This window comes from Pongo abelii, chromosome 1 (genome assembly GCF_028885655.2).
Source record: "Pongo abelii isolate AG06213 chromosome 1, NHGRI_mPonAbe1-v2.0_pri, whole genome shotgun sequence".
NCBI lineage: Eukaryota > Metazoa > Chordata > Mammalia > Primates > Hominidae > Pongo > Pongo abelii.
The window spans coordinates 68,726,084-68,749,513 of record NC_071985.2 but is presented as its reverse complement, the minus strand read 5'-3'; the positions used below and the strand labels follow the sequence as shown (position 1 = coordinate 68,749,513).

General features: G+C 47.1%; 1 protein-coding gene across 1 annotated transcript in view; it reads left to right on the top strand.

Annotated features, from left to right (window-relative positions):
- The window catches only part of LOC129057762 (uncharacterized), a 79,983-nt gene extending 57,938 nt beyond the window's left edge, over positions 1–22,045 (top strand). The window contains exon 5 of the mRNA XM_054548393.1: positions 21,725–22,045. Coding sequence (XP_054404368.1) covers positions 21,725–21,913 — 189 coding nt within the window. The 3' untranslated portion in view covers positions 21,914–22,045. The remainder of the gene's footprint in view (positions 1–21,724) is intronic.
- The last annotated feature ends 1,385 nt before the right edge of the window (positions 22,046–23,430 follow it).

Sequence of the window (23,430 nt, the reverse complement as noted above, 5' to 3'; positions counted from 1 at the left end):
TTTTCCAGTGGGTGCCCTGAGATGCTCAGCTCCGAACTGTGAGAATAAGCGGGCCTCCTTGTGTAAAGGGGTTGGGAGCAACAGGCTTGTTTTCCTCTCGTCCCAGTTCTCATTTTCTGTGGCACCTCATGTGGGAGTTCAGTCAGGCTGGTGGGAAAAATTTTAGATGGAGTTATAGGATATAGACACAAATCTTCTTGGAAGGCTGGGGAGTTTTGCATAGCTTCAGATAGTTTGGCTGAAGGCAGCCAGATTCTCTTTTCAGGAGCCTAAGAGCTTCGGGTACAGATACAAAGGAATATAAGGGAGTTTATCTAAATAGCATGTTTACACATGTGGTCCTAAGACTAACCTTTGACCATTCGTGGGCAGGATGGCTGTCTTCGGGGGAGGGCGACCAGATTAATTACCCATACGTGTGTTGACTCAAAGCCTTTGTCATTTAATGTGTGCTGGATAAATGCTGGCAGGACCAGCTAGTTGAGGCCATGGCTGCTACTCTTTACAGCACCTTCCTTGGTGTTTGTGAGGGGCCCAGACTCTTAACTGGACTGACAAACAGAATATCTGTGTCACTGTACGTTATTCATCCATCATTGGGTCAGGGTCTGTGGGACGGACCCCCGCAACCTCACACTGAGGAGCAGGCCTCTGGCCTTCTGAAAGCCACTTTCCCAGAGGCCACTTTCCTCCCACCATGCAGTCACAGCTGTGTACCTGCTGGTCCACCCTGCTGCCTTGGGGGTCCCGTGAAGGCCAGCTCTGTCTTTCCAGCTTTGCGCCTCTGTGCTCTGTGCAGGGCCTGGCATTTAGCAAGTGCTCTGGCAATGAAGGAAAGAACTTCCCTGGAAGGTTGGAGGGGTCCCCAGATCTTTGTGGCTCACTGTCACGAATATTTCCAGGTGGATATTTGAGCAGCAGACTGTCATTGGGAAGCAGGGCCTGGGCTCTGGGCCCCATTGGACAGGCAGTTTCTGCTAGCCAGAATCTGCTAGCTTTCTCTCCTGGGTACCGGTGAGGTACTGGGCACAGTAGGCTGAGGCCTGTGGCAAGCTGGGCACAGTCGTGGTTCTTTCAGTTTCTGTTTCCTATTAGGGACTGATAATGGAATTAAGGGGCATGGAGAAGAGTGAGGCAGATGGTCCATGCTTCTGGAGAGCTCTGAGGACCTAGATGGTGGGTGCAGGGGGCAGTGGAGGGGATGTCAGAGGAGCCACGAGGGGGTCGCAAAGGAGAGGTGGGGAGTGGGTTGGGGTCAGAGTTTGAAGCCAGCTATCAGAGGAGGGAAGGCGCTGGCGGCCTTGCATCGTGTGTGGGGTGGAGAGCACAGCCCAGGAAAAACTGATGGGGGAAGGAAGGGGTGAGGTGAGGCTAAAAGAAGACGCAAGCTTGTGCTAAGGAGGCTGGGTTTTATGTAATAAGCAACTGGGAGTCATGAGCACCGGAAGATGATGCAGTCCACACGTGGCCACTCAGGAAGACAGCTGCATCTTCTGTGAGGAGGTCTGGGGAAAGCTGTCACCCGGGCAGGATGGTCTACACAAGGTCTGCTGCAAACTCAGGTGCTAGCCTGGGTAGTGGCTGAGAGAATGAGCAGCTGGGACACCAGACGAGCTGGGCTGGGAAGGGCGAGGCTGTGTGGTGCATCACCAGCCAGATGCCTGGGGTTGCAGGCTGGGAGTGGGGAAGGTGTGCCCAGGATTTAGAGGACACTGGGGGTGGAGAAGTGGGGGCAAGGGACAGGGGGAGAAGGAGAGGGGATAAGGAGAAGTGCATTCTAGATCCAAGAGAATAAGATTTAACAGCAAACTTACTTTGTTCAGTTCATTTCCACATGAGGCTGTGCAAGTGAGAAATGAAGTGTCTCCTCATTACCCTTAATTCTGTCAATGTTAGGAAGCAAGAAAACTCCCCTCTTCCAGTCCTGGGGGTTGTTAGTTATGCTGAAAAGCACCCTGTGCTCTTTTTTGATTTCAGAGAGGGGTACATTTTCCTCCAAGGAAGGGGGACTTATCAGAACAGCACCTCTGAGGTTTGCTAAAGTATTTGCCTGGCTGTTCAGAGGCCCTAGTAACACAGTCAATTAACACAAAATTTGTTTTATTTATCTATTTAGAGATAGGATCTTGCTCTGTTGCTCAGGCTGGAGTACAGTGGCATGATCTCAGCTCACTGAAACCTCAACTTCCTGGGCTCAAGTGATCCTCCTGTCTCAGCCTCCTGAGTAGCTGGGATCACAGGTGTGAGCCACCATGCCTGGCTAATTTTTTTGTGGACATGGGGTTTCATTATGTTGCTGAGGCTGGTCTTGAACTCCTGAGCTCAAGCAATCTACTTGCCTTGGTCTCCCAAAGTGCTGGGATTATGGGCATGAGCCACCACACCTGGCCATAATTTGTATATGTATTGTAACTGTATTCTTACAATAAAGTAAGCTAGAGAAAGGAAAATGTTATTATGAAAGTTGTGAGAGAATACATTTTACTATTCATTAGGTAGACGTAGATCATCATAAAAGTCTTCACCCTCATTGCCTTTACATTAAGTAGGCTGAGGAGGTGGGAGAGGAGGGGTTGGTCTTGTCTTGGAGTGGCAGAGGCAGAAGAAAATCTGCATATAAGTGGGCCCAAGCAGTTCAACCCCATGTTGTTTAAGGGTCAACTGTATTTCAAATGAGGAAAGCTTGGGCTAGACTTAGAGAAAGGTAAGCAGGAGAAAAGTAATCATTAGCATGAAATACCTCTGAATTAGAATGCTGTCCACCTCCTCCCTGTCAAACAGCTGTGTGTACCTGGCTCAGGCCCCCTATTATTGTTCCCAAGTGTCAATAAAATTCCACCTGTACCTTCATTGGTTCCTTATCTTCATATAGACCCAGATTTTTGTGCACGCATCTTAGCTCAGATTGCTATAAGAGAATACTAAACTGGGCAGCTAAAGCAACAGACATTTACTTGTTTCTCACAATTTTTCAGGCTGGAAGTCTGAGATCAGGGTACCAACATGGTCAGGTCTGGTAAGGGCTCTCTTCCTGGCTTGCAGACAGCCACCTTCTTGCTGTATCCTCAAATGACAGAGAGAGAGAGAGGAAACTCTAGAGTCTCTTCCTCTTCTTATAAGGGTACTAACCCCATTATGAAAGACCCACATTCATGACTTCATTTAAGCCTAATTACCTCCCAAAGGCTTTACCTCCTAATACCATCACATTAGGAGTTAGGGTTTTAACATATGAATTTTGAGTGACACAAACATTTAGTTCATAAGAGTATAGTTACCTTGTTCTCCCAAAAGCTTTTTAAATTCTTACAAAGCAGTTAACACTATCTAGTTAATAACATGACTTTGAGGGCCAAGAGATATGCTAGTTGGGAAACATCTAATATGATATAATGCCTGGCTCACAGCTGGAAGCAATACATTGTAGCAATAGTCATTATTGCTTAGATATTTAGTGCTTTTGTGGTTCAGTTCTAAACTTTTGTAATTTTCACTGTGATATCATTCCATGTAAATTTTTTACCTGGAACATGGGCTATAATTTCTTTTAATTATTATAAAAAGGTATATATATTTTCCTCTCACTCTTGAATGAGTAACAGTTTAGCTAGGTATAAAATTCTATATTGATAGTAACTTTCTCTTGGCACTTTGTGAGTTCCTCCCATGTTTTCTGGCGTCTGTTTCTGATGATGTTCCTCCTATCAGTTTTCTTTTTTTTATAGATAATCTTTTTTTCTCCGATGAGATTTTTTTTCTTTATCCTGAGATGTCTCACAGTTTCACTGTAATATACAGACACTTAGATATATCACAGTGAAAATACAAGTTTCTATGTATCCATATCTAGTGAATTCTAACTTTAATACTGGAAAACTTCAGATATTATCTCTTTGAACATCACTTCTCTCTCTTTCCTTTTATTCTTTTCTTCTGGAATTCCTATTAGCTGTATGTTGATGCCTGTCAGTGTATCTTCTATATCTCTTAGCTGCCCTTTCATATTTAAAAAAATACGTTTTCCCTCTTTGTGTTGCATTATGGGTGATTTCTACAGTACTGCCTCCTAATTAGTGAATCTCTCTTCTACCATGACAATGTAGAGTTTATCCAATACTTCTGAGTTTTTGTATTTTTTTTTTTGAGACTGGGTATCACTCTGTTGCCCAGACTGAAGTGCAATGGTGGGATCATGGCTCACTGCAGCCTTGATTGCCCAGGCTCAAGCAATTCTCCCACCTCAGCCTCCCAAGTAGCTGGGACCACAGGTGCATGCCACTATGCCTGGCTAATTTTGAAATGATTTGTAGAGATGGGGTCTTGCTATGTTGCCCAGGCTGGTCTCAAACTCCTGGGCTCAAGCTATCCTCCTGTCTCAGCTTCCCAAAATATTGGAATTATAGGAGTGAGCCACTGTGGCCGGCCTGAGTTTATGTATTTTAATACCTATATTTTTCATTTCAATTGGTTCTCTTTTATAACTTGCTTTTGTTTTAGTTTGCCTATTTATTGTTTCATAGTTTGTTTTTATAAATGGTTGTTAGTCATTCCTTTATATCTTTGAGGATCCTAAACCTTTCTTCAAGCACTTGTTAATAGTTGACATATTACATAATTTAAAAAATTTTCTGTCTCTTCCCTAGAATGTAAGTTTCAAGAAGGTAGTTGTATTAGTCTGTTTTCACACTGGTATAAAGAACTGCCTGAGACTGGGTGATTTATAAAGAAAAGAGGTTCAACTGACTCACAGTTCTGCATGGATGGGGAGGGCTCAGGAAACTTACAATCATGGTGGAAGGGGAGGAGGCACATCTTACATGGTGGCAGGAAAGAGAGAGCATGCAAGAGCAGGAAAAACTGCCTTATAAAACCATCAGATCTCGTGAGAACTCACTCACGATCATGAGAACAGCATGGGAAAATCACCCCCATGATCCAAGCACCTCTCACCTGGTCCCTCCCTTGACACGTGGGGATTATAAGGGATTATAATTCAAGATGAGATTTGGGTGGGGACAAAGAACCAAACCATATCAGCAGTCTTGTTTTGTTGATTATTGTATCTTCAGCACCTAAAACAGTGTCTAGGACATGGTGGGTGCTTAGAATATTTGCTAAATAAATAATCAATTCCTTAAAAAGTCAGTGTCACATTGCCCTACCATTTTCACTTCTTCTGAAGTGAATTCAATTCCTACCATTACATTTTTAAATTACATTTTTTGACTTCCTTTTTAGTCTTTCTCTTGTGGGAGTTATTATTAGTAATTTTAGTCTCTCTCTATGCTCATTCCCTTTCAACCTAGTGGTTTTGCAGTAGCTTCTTTTTGGTCCTCACAGCCCCCAATTCAGAACCAGATTTTCAATTGTCAGCTCAGATATCCATAGTGCCATGATTTGGGGACATTGCTGATCCCAACACTGAGCCAGGGGACCTCTTTGGCAAGGTTCCTCTTCAACTGGGATAAGAAGCTTTGTATAAGTCTCAGCCCCAGCATTTTATATTCCTGGTTCTTGGGTGTGAAAGCCCCACCCAGTTTCTGGACTGGGAACCCCTGGTCATGTATAGTTCTCCTTTTACCACAAGAGAAGAGAAAAGCTGCTGGCCACCTCTGCCTGAGTGGTGACCTGGAGAACCTACAGCACCATTTCTGCTGTAGAATTGTATTTCTGTGTTTCTCTGATCCTTGGAGATGCTGATCTTTATTTATTTATTTATTTATTTATTTATTATTTTATTTTTTTCTGGAATGCAATGACGTGATCTCGGCTCACTGCAACCTCCTGGTCTCAAGCGATTCTCATGCCTCAGCCTCCTGAGCAGCTGGCAGTACATGAACGTGCCACCACGCCTGGCTAATTTTTATATTTTTAGTAGAGACAGGGTTTCACCATATTGCCTAGGCTGGTCTCGAACTCCTGACCTCAGGTGATCCACCTGCAGCAGCCTCCCAAAGTGATGGGATTATAGGCGTGAGCCACTGTGCCCGGCCAAGATGCTTCTAGAGCAAGGCTTGGACTTTCATTTTTAAAATTTTTGTATCTTATGTATTATTGTTAGGTGTTTAGAGTGGTGGGCGGCTCTTAAAGCATGGAGTTACAGTACCATTGTGCCTGGAAGGTGTTTTTGTCCCCCATTAAACCTATTGGAACAGCAGGCCCGCGGGGTTCACTCTGGAATGGCTGCAATGCTGACGTTGGACGTGTTAAAGCTCACCTAGCTCCACCTCATCTTACAGAAGCAAGGCCCAGTGGCTTGCTTTAGGCCCCGCATTTTGTTAGCCTCAGAGCCAGGAAGGTAAACGTGACTCCGCGCCTGGGTCTTTGAACACTTGCCTTTGAACATCTGATGCTTTTCACGCAGAATGGCCTTCCTGCTTTGCTGCTGTCTGAGCCTCACAGTTTAAGGGTCAGCTCTAGTTCTACCCAGTTTTCTGTAGTCTTTTCTTCTTCCCCAGGCATACGGCACTTAAAAGGGAGGGAAAGAGCATGGGTTTTAATCATTACTTAGTGCCGACCCTGTAGTGGCTCTGCATGTGGGCTGGGCGGGATGTCTTCACAGTTAATGGCTGTGTGAACGCTCACATTTTATATACGCCACTGCTCTCTAGTGGTCAACCCAGGCATCAACTGTGCAGTCTGGAACAGTGAGTAAAGCCACCCCAAGCCGTTCATAGCAAATATTAAGGTTCTCATAGTCATAACTTTCCTACCATTCATGAAAAGAAAAGTTCAAGTCCTGTTTATTTGGTCTTTCAAAGCCAAATATATGATATTTATTTATATAATCAGAAACTATATATCTACCTCTGTATGTAGAGGTACACACATTCTCCCATTGAAGTTGATCATTTAAGCAGCACTGTCCCATAGAAATATCACATAGGGCTGAGGTCAGGCATGGTGGCTCACGCCTGTAATTCCAGCACTTTGGGAGGGTAAGGAAGGAGAATCGCTTGAGCCCAGGAGTTTAAGACAAGCCTGGGCAACATAGCGAGACTCTGTCTCTACAACAAATAAAAAAATTAGCCAGCGGTAGTGGTGCACATCCGTAGTTCCAGCTACTCAGGAGGCTGAGGCAGGAGGATCACTTGAGCCTGGGAGGTTGAGGCTGCAGTGAGCCGTGATTGTGCCACTGTACTCCAGTCTGGGTGACAAGACTCCGTCTCCAAAAAAAAAAAAAAAAAAAAACACAAAAGAAACAGAAATATAACATGAGCCACATAGTAACTTAAAATTTTCTAGTAGCCACATTAAAAAATAAAAAACATGTTAAATTCATTTTAATGATATAATTTATTTAACAGAATATATCCAAAATATTATCATTTTAACATGTAATCAATGTAAAAATTACTCACCAGATATTGTATATTCTTTTCTTGATAAGTTTTTGAAATCTGGTATGAATTTTACACTTACAGCACATCTCAGTTCAGATCAGCCTCACTGCAAGTGCGGGTAGCCACAGGGGACTAGTGGCTACTGCTTTGGACAGCAAAGGTCAAGGGCGGTGTTTTCCAAACTCCGTCCTTGCTGTTGCAACCTCCGGGGAGGGGAGAGGAGCTGAAGTTTAAGTTGATCACCAATGGCCAGTGGCTTTATCAATCATGCCTCATAATGAAGCTTCCCTAAAAACCCAAAGAGACAGTGTTCGGATAACTTCCAGATAGCCGAACACGTGGAGGTTCTTGGAGGGTGGCATGCTCAGGGAAGGTATGGAAGCTCCACGCCTCTTCCCCCATACCTCGCCCTATGCCTCTCTTTGTTTATATTCTTTGTAATATCCTTCATAATCTGGTAAACATGTTTCCCTGAGTTCTGTAAGCCACTCTGGCAAATTAATCAAACCTAAAGAAATGTGGAAAGCCCAGCTTGAGGATCTGTGACTGGTGTCTGGAGGAAGAGGGAGGCAGTCTTGTGGGACTGAGCCCTCAACCTATGGGATCTGATGCCATCTCCAGGTAGACAGTGTCCGAATTGAACTGGAGGATACCCCTGCAGCTCACGTCTGCTGCTGAATTGATTGCTTGCATGTTGGTGGGGTAAAACCACTGAGTATTTGGTCACAGAAGTCTGTTGTTTTTTGAGACAGAGTCTTGCTCTGTCACCCAGGCTGGAATGCAGTGGTGCAACCTCTGCCTCCTGGATTCAAGCAATTCTCATGCCTCAGTCACCCAAGTTGCTGGGATTACAGGTGTGCACCACCACACCTGGCTAATTTTTGTATTTTTAGTAGAGAAGGAGGTCTTACCATGTTGGCCAGGTTGGTTTCAAACTCCTGGCCTCAAGCTATCTGCTTGGCTTGGCCTCCCAAAGTGCTGGGATTATAAGCTTGAGCCACTGAGCCCAGCCAAAAGTCTTCTGTATTGATGTTGGTGGTGGTGAGAGAGCAGAAGAAACATTGTTCATATTTGTTCCACTCACCTTGGCTGTTGCCACACACCTTGGAGGATGGCATTGCAATTTTGTGTGCCTCCTGTTAAATGCAGAGCAATGGAAGCTGATAAAATATAAGAAGAGAAAGCCATTGTTTTATGGGGAAGGTCGTTAATATCCTCCCAGGCTTTTCACAGGCCTAAATCTGAGGTGGTACTGGATCAGTTTGTCCCATTTCATGGGGCTGAGGGACAGAGGAGGAAGAATCTTTTTTGGGAGCAGGAGTTTTCCCCTCTGTACTCTGGAAGCAGCATCTCCTTGCAGTTGCTCCAAGTTGCAGACTGGTCTCAGGGTCCTCTCATCTCTAATTGGTGTCCCCCTTGGTTCATCTGTCTGACTGCATGTCCTAGCAAATCATGGTCCTATCCCAGGCATCAAGGCTGAATTTCAAGGTGTCCTTAAGATATGTCTTCTGGTCACCCTGTTTATAAATGCAGGCCTTAATTCTCCACTCAGCAGCCTCTAGGGCACTCATTAGTAGCTGTGTTTCTTTTTTCAAATATAACCTTTATGATAGACTCATAATATGGAAAAGATGCCAGCAGATTGAAATTTCATAAATCAAATAATTTTGATTGCTCTGGGAGCTCACAATTTAAGGAATCTTGTGGTGAATTCTTTTGTAGACCGAGTAATCAGCCCTCTCTTTGTTTTAAAAATTCAAGTTTCAATATATTATCTTGCCTGAGGGAGATGATTCCACACATACTAAAAATAAAAAAGATGCAAAGAAAAGATCCCATCTTCATGCTCCCCTTCCGTATTTAAGTGGTAGTCTGTAATCACAATTATCCAGCTCTCAAGCAATTACACTAAATATTAATGAAAGAACCCTAGTCACACAACTGTGCCCAAGGGAAGCTTCTGCCTGAAAGTCAGGGTTAATGGCCTCAAAATTGTTTTAATGGATTTTCAATGAAGTGTGAAGATGACAGGCCAACAAGGGTGAGGTTCCATGACAGAGCACAATTAGCATCTTCCCATTAGTACCTGACCTTGTTTCTATTTTTATTTCTTTACAATCCTGGTGAACTGATTCCCTGAGTATTTATTTATTAGCTTATGTTGAACACAACTCATAAGACCTTTGTTAACTCAGAGTAAGAGTGCCCATCTCCACTGCTTCTGTGGGAGAGGTGTTATAGCTTTGTTTAGTGGGGGGTGTTGGTAAAGCCCCTCCTGATGATGTTTAGACAGCAAGGCTGATGCCCGCACATTCTAATGACTGACACACTGCTGTTTTCCACTGGCCCTTTCTAACTCCCTGGCCCTCTTGTGTTCCACCCTTGTGACTCCAACCCCTGAAGAACTTGGCCTGAGACACCCAGCTCCCAGTGCCTGGTCCTCTCTTGGTTCTTTGTCCTCTGGAGTAATTTCTAGTGGTTACAAGCTCAGCCCCTGAAATCACATTGCTTGGGATGGAATCCTTCCTCTACTAGCTGTGTCTTTTGGCAAGTCACTTGATCTTTTGGTGCCTCAGTTTCCTCTGCTGTAAGATCAGCCCTTAGTGCCTGTGGGCAAGCCAAGTGCCTTGTGCGGAATTCCTCCAGGGTGCCCTGTCTTCCTCCCGCATTTTGAGTCCACGTTCTTAAACCCCAGGAGTTTCCTTGAGTCCCCTCTTAGCACTTCTGGGGACTCAGATTTTGCTCCCAATCTCTGGTTCCCTGACTGAGTCCCCTCTTTCAGAAAGGCTGCAGAAACTCTTTTTCCTTGTTTTAAAATTGGTGTTCTAACCTAGGGATTGGCAGACTATGGCCTGCCAACCAAATGTGGCCCACAACTTATTGTTGTAAATAAAGTTTTATTGGAACAAGCCAGGCTTATTCATTTATGTATTGTCTATGGCTGCTTTCAGCCTGCCACAGCAGAAGTGCGTAGTTGTGACAGAGACAGTGGCTCACAAGTCTAAAATGTTACTGTCTGGCTTTTTCCAGAAAAGTTTACCAACCCTTGCCTGTTATGGGTTGAACTGTTTCCCCACAGAAAGATATATTGAAGTCCTAACCTCCAGTACCTCAGAACGTGACCTTATTTGGAAATAGGGTCTTCACAAAGATAATCAAGTTAAAATAAGGTCATTAGGGTGGGCCTTAATCAATATGAGTGGTGTCCTTATGAAAAGGGGAAATTTAGACACAGAGACAAACACACACACAGGGAAGATGTTGTGAAGACAACACCCTGTGAAGAGGCAACACCCTGTGAAGAGCGAGGCATCTATGCCTGAGGCTACCAGAAGCCTGTAGGGAGGCCTGAACAGCTCCTTTCTGAGGGCAACGTGGTCTTAGACTTTAGGCCTCCAGAGCTGTGAGACAATAGATTTCCGTTGTTTTAAGTCACCTGGTGTGTGGCACTTTGTTATGGCAGCCCTAGGAAATGAGTGCACTGCCTAACCAATTCTTTTCTTTATTCCTCGTTGTTCTTTTATGTAACACATTTGTATGTTGTGCCGGGTCACTTCAAGGTGGCCCTCATACACGAGGTAATAGTGTCACCACCCAGTGTGTTTATTTTGCCTGCTGCCCAGAAAGAGCTGAAGATCAAGACTGGGGAATTGCAATAGAGAAAGAGTTTAATTCACATAGAGATGGCTAAACAGGAGAACAGAGCTATATTATAACTCAAATCAGCCTCCCCCAAATTTTGGAGGCTAGAGTTTTTCAAGGTTATTTTGGCAGGCAGGGGGAATGGGTGTTGCCGATTGGTTGGGGATGCAATCCTAGGGCTGCAGAAAACAGTCCTTGTGTGTTGAGTCCACCTTTGGGTCGGAAGCCACAGACTGGCTGAGTCTTGAGCCACTTGTCCAGGTGCGTAAGTCTGAAAAAGATCTCAAAAGACCAATCTTAGGTTCTGTGATAGTGCTGTGATCTGCAGAAGTAATTGGGGGGGTTACAAATTTTCTGACCTCTGGAATAATGGCCAGTAATCTTTTAGGTCTACACCTCAGCAGCATCTAGTCTCCTCTCATCCTCTTAACCTGGTGGACTTTCATTCATAGATTTTCAATAGTAAACCGCCTTTCATTTCAAAGGCAGTTTAGTTTTGGGGAAGGGCTATTACCATTTAAACTATAAACTAAATGTCTCCCAAAGGTAGCTTGGCCCATGCCCAGGAATGATGGAGGAAAGTTTGGAGGTTAAAGAGAAAATGGGGGTTGGTTAGATCAGATCTCTTTTGCTGTCATAATTTTCTGTTATAATTTTTGCAAAGGCAGTTTCAGCAGGGCCAGTCGTCAACTCATTTAACAGGTGACGGAGGCTCAGAGGCTTTGAGGGCCTTGTGCAGGGGCCCCTTGTAGGGCAGCAGTGGGGAGAGAACCAGCAATTCCTGAGGGCCCCTTCTGTGCTTTCCTCACGTCACTTCGCAGCCCCCACAGCCAGCTGAGGAATTATAGGAAGAATCAGGCAGTTATGACTGGAAAAAGTGTGCTTTCTTGCCCGCCTCACTTCCCTGTCTCTGCGGGCTACTCAGCCACCTGAAGGACGGTCATTGTTGGAACCAACCTGCACGGGATGTGGAACGTCTAGGGAAGTTGTCTCTTCCAAAGATAATGCTGGCCTCACCAGTGTGTGGCAATAAGAGACAGGATTGCTCTAGAGACTGAAACCGCCTTTGCAAAAATCATAACTGAGAAAATTATGACAGTGAAAGATACCAGACATAACTGACCTCATCTTGCTTCTAACCTCTAAACTGTCCTTATTCATTCCTGGGTATAGGCTGAACTAGCTTTGAGAAGGAATTTAGTGTATAGTTTATATAATAGCCCTTCCCAAAAGGCTAAACTGTTCTTGTAAAACAAATGAAAGGCCACCAGCTATGAAGTCAAGATGACAGTGGCTAGAATTCTAAATATTACCAGCCATTATTCCAGAGGTCGTAAGACTTGCAACTTCCCCAGTTACTCTTGAAGGTAACATCACTATTGTGAACCCAAGATCTGCCTTTTGAGATGTCTTTTCAGGTTTTTACATTTCTAACAATTGTATGGCCCCACCTGGACCTGCCAACCAGTTCTGGGGCCCCCACCCAGGAACTGACTCAGCAGAAGAGAACAGCTTTGACTCCCTATGATTTCATCCCCTGGCCAACCAATCAGTACTCCTGATTCACTGGTCCCTGACTCACCAAATTATCCTTAAAAACTCTGATCCCTGAGTTTTCCAGAAGACTGATTTGAGTAATAATAAAACTCTGATCTCCCACACAGCTGGTTCTGCGTGAATTACTCTTTCTCTGTTGCAATTCCCCTGTCTTGATAAATTGGCTCTGTTTAGGCAGGAGGCAAGATGAACCCCTTGGGCGGTTACAGGACCTCTTCTTCGGCCCTGTGGGGTGTGCTGGGGCCTGAGGGGGGACAATGGGAGGGGCCTGGGGGCTGTTCCAGCATATAAAACCATTGTGAAAGTTGGTGCTTTCCCTGGTTAAGGCTTGGTCTTGGACGCTGTGGGTTCCCCTGACCTCTGGCCCCAGGTGCCCATGCAGTCTGAGGTTCTTGCAGCCATGATCTCTGTTTCTTCCTTGTTCTGCTGTTACAACGATTCTTCCATGTCATGGATATTTTGTGAGTGATGACAGGAGTTTGGGGACCACAGGTAGGGACAGTCATCCTGAAAGGGATGATCTCCATTTTATAGAAGAGAAAACTGAGTCTCTGTGGGGGTGAGTCTCACAGCCATCAGGGATGACGGTGGCACTGGGAGTGGAGTGGCCCTCCTGGCTCTGCAACTCTTATGGTCACACTGGGCTGAGGTGGGGCAGTGTCCATGTGCTTGGCCTCTTTTCCCATCGAACATCGTTCAGAATGTGATTCTCGTGTGTGTGGTGGGGTGGGGGGAGCAAGAGCCCCAGCATAGACTCTGTGAATGCCCTCCTCCATGCACTGACTATGGAAAGTGCTGGATGCACTGAGTGTCACTAGCTAAGGTAGGGGAGGATGGAGAACTAGAGGGAGAAAAGCCAGAGTGTTTTCTGGGGAAGAGAGGAAGCAGGAGGCAAAATAACAGAAGAAAAAGTGTGAAACTGACCTTGGGACATTAACCTATCCCGCTCTCATCCCTGCCTTGTCTCTGTACCCCTCCCCGCAAAGTTGAAGGAGGTGCCACCATCCCGGCCTCAGAGACGCCGGGTCTCTGAGATGCAGAGTCTCAGTTCCTGAGACTGCCCGGCCCTGGTTCAGCCTTAGCAAAAAGGTGTAACCAGGGGCTGCAGCTGTCCTGGAACTGTGGGAAAGCCTGGGGTCGGGTGTTGGGGGATCTGAAGCTGGGGTTGAGGAGGAGCTGATAGAAGGACCCTGGGAGGCAAGGTCCCACCTCAGCAGGGTGGGGCAGGTACCTGGCACGTCATTGTCAAAGGCGTTGGAACCAGAGTGACTCCATCTTGAATAGGGGCTGGGTGAAATGAGGCTGAGAGCTGCTGGGGCAGCATCCCTAGGAGGTTAGGCATTCTCCGTCACAGGATGAGACAGGAGGTCACAAGATGCAGGTCACAAAGACCCCACTGATAAAACAGGATGTGGTAAAGAAGCTGGCCCAAACTTGCCAGAACCAAGATGGTGACAAAAGTGACCTCTGGTTACCCTCACTGCTGATTATATGCTGATTAGAATGCATTAGCATGCTGAAGACACTCCCATCGGTGCCTGACAGTTTACAAATGCCCAGAAGTTACCATGTACATCTAAAATGGGGAGGAGCCCTCAGTTCCTAGGGAAATCTCTGCCCCATTTCCCAGAAAACTCATGAATAATCCACCTCTTGTTTAGCATATGATCAAGAAATAAAAATAGCCAGTAGCAGCCCTCGGGGCAGTTCTGCCCATGGAGTAGCCACCCTTTTATTCCTTTACTTTTTTTTTTTTGAGACAGTCTCACTCTATTGCCTAGGTTGGAGTGCAGTGGTGTGATCTCGGCTCACTGCAACCTCTGCCTCCTGGGTTCAAGCGATTCTCCTGCCTCAGCCTCCCGAGTAGCTGGGACTACAGGTATGAGCCACCATGCCTGGCTAATTTTTGTATTTTTAGTAGAGACGGGGTTTCACCATGTTGGCCAGGCTGGTCTCAAACTCCTGACCTCTGGTGATCCACCTCGGCCTCCCAAAGTGCTGGGATTACAGGCGTGAGCTACTGCGCCTGGCCTATTCCTTTAATTTTTAAATAAACTTGCTTTCATTTTACTCTGTGAACTTGCCCCAAATTCTTTCTTGTGTGAGCTCCAAGAGCCCTCTCTTAGGGTCTGGATTAGGACTTCTTTCCAGTAACATCCTGACAGTGGTTGGGGAGCAGGGCTGCCCCATTCCTGCCTGAGGAAGGCTAAATAACAGCCCCCAAATATGTTTATGCCCTAATCCCTGGCACTAGGAATGTTAGCATATATTAAGAGGGACTTTGTCCATGCGGTTAAGGATCTTGAGGTGATTAGCCTGGCTTATCTAGGTGGGCCCCAGGTAATCACAAAGGTTCTCATCAGAGGGACCCAGGAGTCAGAGTCAGAGGAGAAGGCAGGAAGATCCGGGAAGCACAGACTGGAGTGATGCGCTTGCAGAGACTGAAGGGCTGTGCTTTGGAGACGGAGGAGGGGCCAAGGCAGGCCATGGATTGTCTTCCCCACACTTTGGAAGGAACCAGCCCCACTGATACCTTGATTTTAGCCCCATTAGCCTTATTTTGGACTTCTGACCTCCAGGACTGTAAGAATAATGCTGTGTTATTTTAAACCTCTGAGTTTGTGGTGATTTTTTGCGGCAGCTGCAGGAAACAGAAAATGCACTGCCTAGATGGACCCTCTGAATCCCCACCACCCAGGCTGGAGCGGCAGAGGCTGCCAGGAAGAGCCAGGAAACAGGTGAACCCAAGGCCACTTCCTCCCTAGCCTGAGGTAAGCAATTCTGGGAGGCGTGGGGCCCTGTGGGGCCTGCTGAGGCAGTGTGGGGCCTGCTGAGGACAGCAGCCCTTCCAGGTAGGGTTGGGGTCTTCCCTGTGCCCAAGGCAGGAAGGGATCTGAAGCCCAGCCGCCCCTCCCCTGACCCTCAGGACACTAGCCCCAGTGCAGGGGCCCTCCAGCGGCTGCAGAGCTCCTCTAGCACCTGGTGTGGCACAGCAGCTTCCTTTATCTGATGATAGTTCACTGACCACCTAATACAAGCCAGGGCTGCTGGGAGGACAGGAATATGGCCATGAGGAGCACAGCACGATGTTCCCTCTATCATGTGTGCATATTCTAGTGGAGGAAGACTGACAGTAAGTAGGTAAATATATGTACATCAGGTGGTGGCAAGGGCTACGGAAAAAATGAGCAAGGGAGGGGCGTAGAAAGTGGTAGGATGGAGGGGAGATAGGGTGGGCAGGGACGGCCAGATAGAATGCAGTTTGAGCCACGTAGATCCCTGAAGGAAGGAAGAACATTCCAGGGATAGGGACCAGGAGGACACAGGTGCCAGGACAGGAGCATGCTGGGCATTTTCAAGGACAGGATGGAACCCAATGTGGCTGGCGTGGAGTGAGAGGTGGGGAAGGGATAGGAGCGGGAATGTGGAGGGAAGATGGCCTGGGGTCCTGTGGGCATTAGCCGGGCTCACAGGGGAGCTCTTGGAGGGTTCTGAGCAGAGGAGTGAGCTGCTCTGTGCATTCCAAGGGTCCCTCTAGGAGACCTGAGATACCTCCTTGCCCTGTTCTGCAGCTGTGCTGGCTGCAAGGTACAGATTTGGCTCTCAGCTAAATTGCAAGGAAGACAGAGGAAGAGAGAGGAAAGTTCCATTCTCCTGTTTCTTGCCCATTTCTCCTCATCAGTGGAACCCTGCCTATGCATGGTCTTCTTTATTTGCACGCAGCTCCCTGTGCTCCCCAATACCTTACCAGTGATTTATACTTTAGTAAAATCAAGGCTATGCATCCCATGACCCCCTCTCCAAAGTGATGAATTATGTCTCCAGAAAAGATATGTTGAAGTCCTAACCCCCAATTACTGCAGAATATGACCTTATTTGGAAATATGGTCATTGTAGATGAATTAGTTAAGATGAAATCATGCTGGAGTAGGATGGGCCCTTTATCCCATATGAGTGATGTCCTTTTAAGAAGATAATGTGGGCTGGGTGTGGTGGCTCATGCCTGTAATCCCAGCACTTTGGGAGGCCGAGGTGGGTGAATCACCTGAGGTCAGGAGTTCGAGACCAGCCTGGCCAACATGGTGAAACCCCATCTCTACTGAAAATACAAAAATTATCCGAGCGTGCTGATGGGCACCTGTAATCCCGGCTACTCAGGAGGCTGAGGCAAGAGAATCACTTGAACCCAGGAGGCAGAGGTTGCAGTGAGCTGAGATGGCGCCACTGCACTCCAGTCTGAGTGACAGAGTGAGACTCTGTCTCCAAAAAAAAAAAAATAAAAAGAAGATGATGTGAGATACAGGCGAGGAAGGCCATGTGAAGACAGAGGTGGAGGTGGGATTAGGCAGCTGCATTCCAAGAACAAGGCCAGGGATTGCTGGAAACCACCATGAGCTGGAAGAGGCAAGGAAGGACTCTTCCCCAGAGCCTCCCGAGGGAGCGTGGCCCTGCTGACTCCTGGATTTCAGGCTTCCGGCCTCTCCAGAATAATGAGAAAATGAATTTCTGTTGCTTTAAGCCACCTGGTTTGTGGTACTTTGTTATGGCAGCCCTGGAAACGAGTCCCAGGGATGTTTCTTAGGGTCCAATTTCTAATCATAAAATTTGAGATTTTATCCCATTCAAAGAAATATCCAAAGTCTTATTAGCCTACTAGTCAGCCTTTACCTGAGGACAAAAGTTCTTTGTTTTGGGGGAATCCTGGGGCTGTGTGGGAATTCCGAAGGGCACATTTGGCTCAATGGCCTGGATGTCCTAACTTTGGGAAGCAGGGAGCTGGGAGGAGCCTAGCTGGACCCCTGCCCCTCTGCTGGATGGGTTTGGCTAAGGGTGTGGGTATTGGGTAGCTGTGGATACAAAGGCTTGGTCCTTGCTGTGGCAGAGAAAGTTGATAAAGGGGCCTGGGGAAAATTAAATTAGATGCTGAACTGTGCCTTTTATTTATTTGCCTGAAGATTAAGCTGTCCACAAGTTAATCTGCAGGTCTGTTCATAAGCCAGGGACACAAAATGATCAAGACAGAGTCCCCTTCAAACAAACACCACACATGTATGTTCACTGTGGCATCATTCACAATAGCAGAAGGTGCAGACAACCCAAATGTCCGTCAGTGGATGAATGGAGAAACAAAACATGGCACACCCACACAATGGAAGGCTCTTCAGCCATAGATGAAATGAAGTACTGCCCCACGCTACAGGATGGACCAGCCTCAAAGATATCATGCTGAGTGAAAGAAGTCAGCCAGAAAAGGCCACATACTGTATGATTCCTTTCATGTAATATACCCAGAATAGGCAAAGCTGCAGAAACAGAAGGCAGAGTGGTGATTGTCAGGGCTTGGAGGAGGGAGAAATGGGGAGTGGCTGCTTAATGGGTATGGGTTTCCTTTAGGGTGGTGAAAATGTTCTGGAACTAGGTAGTGGTGATGGTTGTCTAACACTGGGAATGTGCTAAATGTCACTGAATTGTGCAATTGAAAGTGGTAAATTTTATGTAATTTTACTACAATTTTAAAAGAACAACAGAGTGAGAGAAGACAATCAACAGAGAAATAGATATTTAACATATGCGCTATGAAGACCGAGAAGATGGGCTAAGGAGGCAGAGAGTGATGACAAGGGTGCTATTTTATGGGGTGGTCAAGGCTGACCTTTCTGAGGAGGATGTGTGGGGAGAGCCAGGCACATGGCTGGGAGGAGACCCTTCCAGGATGTGGAGGAGGAGCAGCAAAGGCCTGGGGCAGAAGCGAGAAGGAGTGCTGGGGAACCAGCAAGAGGCTACTGGGACTGCAGCTGCAGTGGGAGTGGGTGGTGAAGGGATGGGGCGGGGGGGCGGCGGGGAGAAGAGGTCAAGCGCCGCGACCACTGTCCGGGGTGGGAGCGGAGGAGTGGAGGGAGGGGCGAGCGTGGAAGCAGGAATTCAGCCAGGAGGCGGTTGCAGACAGGGATCTGTTTCTGAAGATCCATCAAGACCGGAGACTAAACGCTAGCTTCTTGCTTTGGCTGTGCTGCTATTAATTAGAGCTCTGCAAACGGCCTCTCTCCTGTCCTCAATTCCAGTGCTGCAGAGTCATGATTAAGCAGATCTGTCACTAAGTGAGGATTTTGTTGTGCTTTTTGAATGCAGTGCCTAGGTATGTTCATTTATTTTTCGTTCAAGTTTGTATTGAACGATGTATTATATCTCACATGGTAGGTCTCCTGTGCCCCACTGCCTGGGGCTCCCTGTCCCTCTCTACCTGCTTTCTTTTTCCCCATTGCACTTACTTATCACTACCCAACACATTGGACATGCATTTGGCATGCTTGGTTTTATGTGTCAAACTTGGCTAAGCTATAAGACCCAGTTATTTTATTTTATTTTTTTATTTTTATTTTTGAGATGGAGTCTCGCTCTGTGGCCCAGGCTAGTGTGAAGTGGCGTGATATTGGCTCACTGCAAGCTCTGCCTCCTGGGGTCACGCCATTCTCCTGCCTCAGCCTCCCGAGTAGCTACAGGCGCCTGCCACCATGCTTGGCTATTTTTTTTTTTTTTGTATTTTTTAGTAGAGATGGGGTTTCACCGTGTTAGCCAGGATGGTCTCAATCTCCTGACCTTGTGATCTGCCCGCCTTGGCCACCCAATGTGCTGGGATTACAGGCGTGAGCCACCGCGCCCAGGCAAGACCCAGTTATTGAAGCAAACGCTAACCTAGTGTTGCTGTGAAGGTATTTTATAGATATGGTAAACACGATCAGTTGTCTTTAAGTAAAGGAAATTACCCTTGATAGCTTGATGGGCCTCATCTAATCAGTGGCGAGGTTTGAAGAGGAAAACTGACGTTTCCCTATGGAAGAAGAAATTCTGCCCCAAGACTGCAGCGTCAATTCCTGCATGAGTTTCCAGCCTGCTCCACAGATCTCAGACTTGCCAGCCTCCGCAACTGTAGGAGCCAATTCCTGAAATAAATTCCTTTATACATATATGTAATATGTACACATACACACATCTATGTCATCTAGATTTAGAGCTAATCTAGCTCCTCCTGGCTCTGTTTGTCTGGAGAACGCCGACTGATACTGATGTGTTTATTTGCTTATCATCCTCCCTACCCCAGATGCAGGCTCTCTAAGGGGAAGATCTTTTGTCTGTTTCCTTCATGCTGTGTCTGAAGTGCCCAGGACAGCAGCCGGCAATAGGAGGTGCTCAGTCAATATTGTACAATGGATCTTCATAATTCTTGCTTATTTGTGTGGTTGTTGACTGTCTGAAATTCAAGAAAGAAGGACATGAGAAAAGAAAAGGATAAAAGCCCACTGGTCTTATCTGAGGCTGGGGATTTCCCCGTTGGGCCCAGCGTTGTGGATTCTGCAGTTGAGTGTGTGTTGTTTGCAGCTGAAAGAAAGCTGTGGCAGTGAGGAGAGGTTGCAAATTTAAACTCAAGTTCAAGTTCTCCTAGCAACATGCACACCCCCACTGCTGGCTGGTGTAATCCAAGCACCAAACACGTGCAGCTGGGGCAGTGCGTGTTGCTAGGAGAACAATGACTCTCTTGCTTCCGGAGCTGGTAGGTGACTGCGGTATTACCAGGGGCGCACAAAGTGGGTGTTGCCCTTTGTTTCCCAAGTAATTATTTTAAAGCAAGGTGAGGAGGAGCCTGGGGAGGGGTAAAATGAGAGAGAAAGCATGAACCCTGATTTGTGTTTGTTTAGGAACTAGAGGTTACTGAAAAGCCTCTTGTTTCAGAATGTGTCCCAAATGGGTTTACAATTAGTGACAGAGTCTGTAGGAGCTTACGAAACAACCAGTTCCCCACACTGTTTGGCTCTCAGCATCCACAGACCATCTGGATCAGCTGAGCATGAAGTGTGGGGGCGTGCATTGGGGGTGGGGTCCAGAAACAAAAAAGATCAAGCTGGCATCGGTTGGGGCGGGAGAGGGATTTGGGTTTTCAGATTTTGCTTTCGCTTAATTACATTTGCAGGCTGTCCTGATCCTCATTCCCCTTCCCCATTGTTTCTCCCCTGTCAGTGGGGTTGACCAGCTGAAAACAAACCAGGCCACCCGGGCAGCCAGAAGAACTGTGCCTGTCCCAGCAGCCCTGACTCTGGACAGGTGGTGTGGGGTGGTGTGAGGTGGTTGGGGGATGGGAGAACAGGGAAGCAGGGCCAAGGACAGTAATATCCCTGGCCACTCTTCATATATGTAGTCACCAATGCTCAAAGTCCTCCATGCCCCCACTTCCATCCTGCAAAGGAGGAAGCTGAGCTGCCAAGGAGTGGCAGAGCTGAGAGCAGCACCAGCTCCATCTCTCCCGAAGAGCACCTTCTTTCTCTCATGTCTGCCTGCAGGATTTGATGATGAGACATCGTCTGCTACAGGATTTGCAGGGAAACATGGAGTATCACTTTGGGCCTATTTTCTAAGAGAATGGCCTGAAGAGAATAGATTCAAGTTTTCTCCCAGAAAAGCCTCTGCTTCGGGAGCAGGTAGCAGAAAAAATACAATATGTTCATCCAACAGGTTTGATTCCCCTCCTGGACACATGGAAAGGCTATCTTTTTTTTTTTTTTTTTTTTTTTTTTGAGACGGAGTCTTGCTCAGCCACTCAGGCTGGAGTGCAGTGGCATGATCTCAGCTCACTGCACCCACTGTCTCCTGGGTTCAAGCGATTCTCCCGTCTCAGCCTCCCAGGTAGCTGGGATTGTAGGCACCCGCCATCATGCCTGGCTAATTTTTGTATTTTAGTAGAGACAGGGTTTCACCATGTTGGCCAGGCTTGTCTTGAACTCCTGAACTCCGCCCGCCTCAGCCTCCCAAAGTGCTAGGATTACAGGTGTGAGCCACTGCACCCAGCTGGAAAGGCTATCTTTCTGAGCTTCCACTACTGTAAGGTGGAGTCATAGTGTTAGACTAGGTAGCTAAGCAGACATGAGCAGGACAGGAGAGGACTCCCCACACCCCCGCCCACAGGAATGTCAGACAACCATCAGGTGATGGTCAGGCAGTTGTTAACTGTCAGTCTAAAATAATAATAGGGCATAGCTGGTGCCAAGGAAAGGAAGACTCCTGATAGAAAACACCTGAAGCTGGTGAGCAGCCGCTTCCTGGTAAGATCTCAGGAGCTGGGCGAGTGGGCTCAAGTCTGGGCACCAAGAGGCAAAATTACAGAGTTTAACCTGTATATGACCTTCCTCTAGGAACACTCGACTGGTAAGGGGAGAAATGCCTCAAATGAGCATATGCACAACTTCAGTAAACATGCTGTGCATGTAGCCCCTCCCAAGTGCCTGCAGGCCACCACGCAAGCGGACAGCCCTGGACAGCCCGCCCCTAGGGAAGAATCAAGGGAGAAGAAACAGAAACTCTGGAACTGTGCTAGTATATAAAACCCCAAGTCAAGGGCTGAATGGCACACTTGGATCTCTCAAGTCACCTGCTTGGCCCCCTTCCAAGTGTACTTTACTTCCATTTGTTCCTGCTCTAAAACTTTTTAATAAACTGTCACTCCTGGTCTAAAACTTGCCTCGGTCTCTCCCTCTGCCTTAAAACTACTTCTGCCCCTCAGCCGAATTCTTTCTTCTGAGAGGGCAAGAATCAAGTTGCTGCACACCCCTGCAGATTCACTACTGCTAACAATGGGACTGGTTTTCTGGCCTGTGGAAGGTGGGCTAAAGGGATGAGCAGCCCTGCCTGGCTCGGTCCTAAAACCTGCCATACCATCCTCCCCCTGTTTTCTTCCCATCTGCTTGTTGGATGCAGGGGACCCAGGGTGGTACTCCAAGGCCCTGAAAGACAGTGGAACTACTTGGGAAGAGTCCAGGTCCCCGAATGCCTTAGTGGAGCAGAATGTCCCCTACACTCAACTCGTATTGGACTCTGAAGGCAAAACTCACCTTTGTTGTGTTGAGCCACTAAGCTTTGGGGGACATCTGAAACAGGCTGTGCTGATTAATACGGAGCGGCCAGGAGGGATGGGAGATGATCAGTTTTGTGGGCTGGGGGAGAGGCAGTGGGATTTGGTGGAAGTGTTTCCATGAGGGGGCAGAGAAGAGCCTCCTGGAGATAGAAAGGTGAAGTGGAATGTGCTATCCTAAATTGAGAAAAGGGAGCCAGTGTGTGTGCACCCTCTTACATTTGTAAATTAGAGTTAACACTTCTGGTGGGGCCCTCTGTAAACTGTAAATACAGATAATAATGAAGGTTTGTATTGCATACTCACTTTTCTAAGTGCTTCAGATGGATGATCTCATTTAACCCTCATAACATCCCAATGAGGTAGGAACTATTAATATCAGCCTTATTTTAGAGGTGAGAAAACAGAGATGAAGCACTTTCCCCACCACCACCAGAAAGTAAGTGGCAGAGCCAGGATGGAGTTGAGGTATCCAGGCTCTTGAACCTGCCTCTTAACCATGATGTCTCTCTCTCTATGGACTGCGCACTAACACCTTTCTAATGAGGATGAAGAATTCTGCTGTTATACCTGGTGGTCTGAAATAAAGCAGGAATTTGGCTGGCTTAAGTGTTCCAGGTTGCTCAAGAAGCCATGCAATTCAATCCTCTCTGAAACGGTGCTGTATATTCCTGGAAGCATCCTAGAGGGAACAGGGAGTGCTGGGCTGATGGAGGAAAATGAGGGTCGAGCATGGGGGAGGCCAGCCTGCATTATTTGTAGGCTCAGAGGAAGGGTCCTGAGTGGAGGACTAAAGGAGCCACCATGGCTAGACCACGCTCTTCTGACCCTGGTGCCACCCAGGAGTGTGTCTCACTGCTGGGGCTGGCCAGCCCTGGCACATCTGGAGAAAGGACTGTTGGTGGGACCAGACCTCGGCCACCCTCTCCAGACTGTGTCCTAAGAAGGAGGATGGGTCCGAAGGTGGGAAACGTATCCTATACATCTTTT